We start from the raw sequence: 2,719 nt of genomic DNA, 5'->3' as shown, positions 1-2,719 counted from the left end.
AACCCCAACAAAAAAAAAAAAAAAAAAAAAAAAAAGATCAGGAGTTGCAGGGTTATGGGAATGTGGTGAATATTAAAGCAGAAGGGATTTTTAAGGCACTGAAACTGTCCATATGACACAATAATGGTGGATGCAAGGCATTATACATTTGTCCAAACCCACAGAACTATATAAGACAAAGTGAGCCCTAATATAACCAACGGGTCTTAGCTAACAATAACATATCAACATTGGTTCATCAGTTGTAATAAATGTACCACAACAATGCAAAATGTTAATAATGGGGGGGAGCTGGAGGCAGTGATAATATATGGGAATGATGTACTTTCTGTTCAATTTTCTTTTTTTTTTTTTTTCAGTTGGAATCTCACTCTGTCGCCCAGACTGGAGTGCAGTAGCCGCTCCCGGCCACTGCAGCCTCGACCTGCTGGGCTCTGGCGATCCTTCTGCCTCAGCCTTCCAAGTAGCTGGAACTACAGGCGTGAGCTACCACACCCGGCTAATTTATTTTATTTTATTATATTGTAGAGATGAGGTCTCACCAAGTTGCCCAAGCGGGTCTCGAACCCGCGGGCTCAGTCAATCCACTCACCTCAGCCTCCCAAAGCCTGAGCCACCAAGCCTGGTCTCAATTTTCTATAAATCTAAAACTTCATTAAGAAATTGCATATTTTCAGGCCAGGCACAGTGGCTCAAGCCTGTAATCCCAGCACTTTGGGAGGCTGAGGCAGGAGGATTGGCTGAACCCAGGGGTTTGAGACCAACCTGGGCAATTTGGCAAGACCTTGTCTCCACAATCACTCAAAAAATTAGCCAGGCGTGATAGCACGCATCTGTGGTTTCAACTACTTGGAAGGCTGAGATGGAAGGATTGCCTGAGCCCAGCAAGTTGATGCTGGGGTGGCCGTGAGTGTGCCACTGCACTCCAGCCTGGGCAACAGAGTGAGACTCCAACTCATTAAAAAAAAAAAAGAAATAGTATATTTTCTTAAATATATAAAATGAGACCAATTGCAGTGGCTCACACCTGTAATCTCAACACTTTGGGAGGCTGAGATGGGAAGATCACTTGAGCCCAGGAGTTTGAGACCAGCCTGGGCAACATAGCAAAATTTCTAAAAAAATTTTTTTGTTTGTTTGGTTTTTTTTTTTGAGTTGGAGTCTCACTCCATCACCCAGACTGGAGTGCATTGGCCGCTCCCAGTCACTGCAGCCTTGACCTGCTGGGCTCCGGTGATCCTTCTGCCTCAACCTTCCAAGTAGCTGGAACTACAGGCGTGCACTACCACTGGCCAGTTTTTTTGATTTATTGTAGAGATGAGATCTCACCAAGTTGCCCAGGCGGGTCTCGAACCCGCGGGCTCAGGCAATCCACTCACCTCAGCCTCCCAAAGTGTGGGATTACAGGCTGAGCCACTGAGACCGGCTTAAAAAATTTTTTTTAAATAGCCAGGTGTGGTGGCACCTTCCCGCAATCCCAGCTACTCAGGAGGCTGAGGTAGAGATCTCTTGAGCCCAGGAGGTCAAGGCTGCTGTAAGCCAAGATCATACAATGCACTCCAGCCGTGGTGACAGAGTGACACCCTGTCTTTAAATAAATAAATTAAAATTTTAAAACTTTTTTAAAAAGAGTAAAAAAGGCTGACTTCAAGGAATGCCTATATTTTAAGTAGCAGCTGAGGGAAAATGAATTCATTTCTCAAGAACACCTTGAAAACTCTTCAAACATAAAGAATTGTGTTTATAAATACTCTGCTTGCTAAGTGAGATAATGACCTCAGAACTATTTAACTCATTTTCCAATGTAAACATTGTTAAAAAAAAGATCTCAGCAGTCCTTCAAATGACAAAGCCAACCTTTTAAGCTCTGCTTTTGATACATACAGTCAGCCCTTTTTATCCATGGGCTTCGCCTCTGTGGATTTAACCAACCATAGATGGAAAATATTCTCCCCAAAAATCTTGACTTACTGACAACGTACAGACATTTTCTCTTGTCAATATTCCCTAAACAATACAGAATAATTACTATTTATGGAGCATTTACATGGTATTCAGTATTATAAATAACCTAGAGATGATTTAAAGTATACATGAGATTTGCATAAATTATATGCTAATACAACACCATTTTACATAAGGTACTTGAGCATCCGTGGATTTCGGTATCCACAGAAGATCCTGAAACCAATTCACACAGATATGAAGGGACAAATGTATGTACAACCGTAGCATCTTCATGCCTACAAAAGCAGAAGGAGAAAATACTTCATACCTCTGTCCCCCACACGCTCCTGCACCCACTGGGCGGCTGCAGCGACACTCTCTGTCTTGGTGACGTCCAGGGTCACGACCTCCAGCCTGTCAGACGTCTGGCCCCTCAGCTGCTCAGCCCCTTTCTCCGTCAGACACGCAGCCAGCACCCTCAAGCCTCGCACGTCCAGTTGTCTGGCCAGCAGGTTCCCGAAGCCTGAGTCACAACCCGTGATGAACACATACTTATCTTGGAGGTGACTCACTACCTGCCTCTCCCGGTACCAGCGCACAAGGTAGAACAGGCCCACAAGGACCGCCAGGTAGAGCCACATGGTGAAGGTACGTCCTTCTCCTTCGATAGAAAGAAAGCAGTTTTATTTTTTATTTTATTTTATTTTTTGAGTTGGAGTCTCACTCTGTCGCCCAGACTGGAGTGCAGTGGCCGCTCCTGGCCACCGCAGCC

The 2,719-nt window shown here is 44.6% G+C and overlaps 1 protein-coding gene across 1 annotated transcript in view; it reads right to left on the bottom strand.

The window, feature by feature from the left end:
• Nucleotides 1-2,602, bottom strand: part of HSD17B6 (hydroxysteroid 17-beta dehydrogenase 6) — a 12,653-nt gene extending 10,051 nt beyond the window's left edge. Inside the window, exon 1 of the mRNA XM_008072568.2 lies at nt 2,276-2,602. Coding sequence (XP_008070759.1) covers nt 2,276-2,588 — 313 coding nt within the window. The 5' untranslated portion in view covers nt 2,589-2,602. The remainder of the gene's footprint in view (nt 1-2,275) is intronic.
• Nucleotides 2,603-2,719: the final 117 nt, after the last annotated feature.

The sequence above is a fragment of the Carlito syrichta genome, unplaced genomic scaffold (assembly GCF_000164805.1).
Source record: "Carlito syrichta isolate Samal-C Ts95f unplaced genomic scaffold, Tarsius_syrichta-2.0.1 Scaffold315337, whole genome shotgun sequence".
NCBI lineage: Eukaryota > Metazoa > Chordata > Mammalia > Primates > Tarsiidae > Carlito > Carlito syrichta.
Note: the sequence above shows the minus strand (reverse complement) of the source record. Positions and strands in the feature narration are given on the sequence as shown.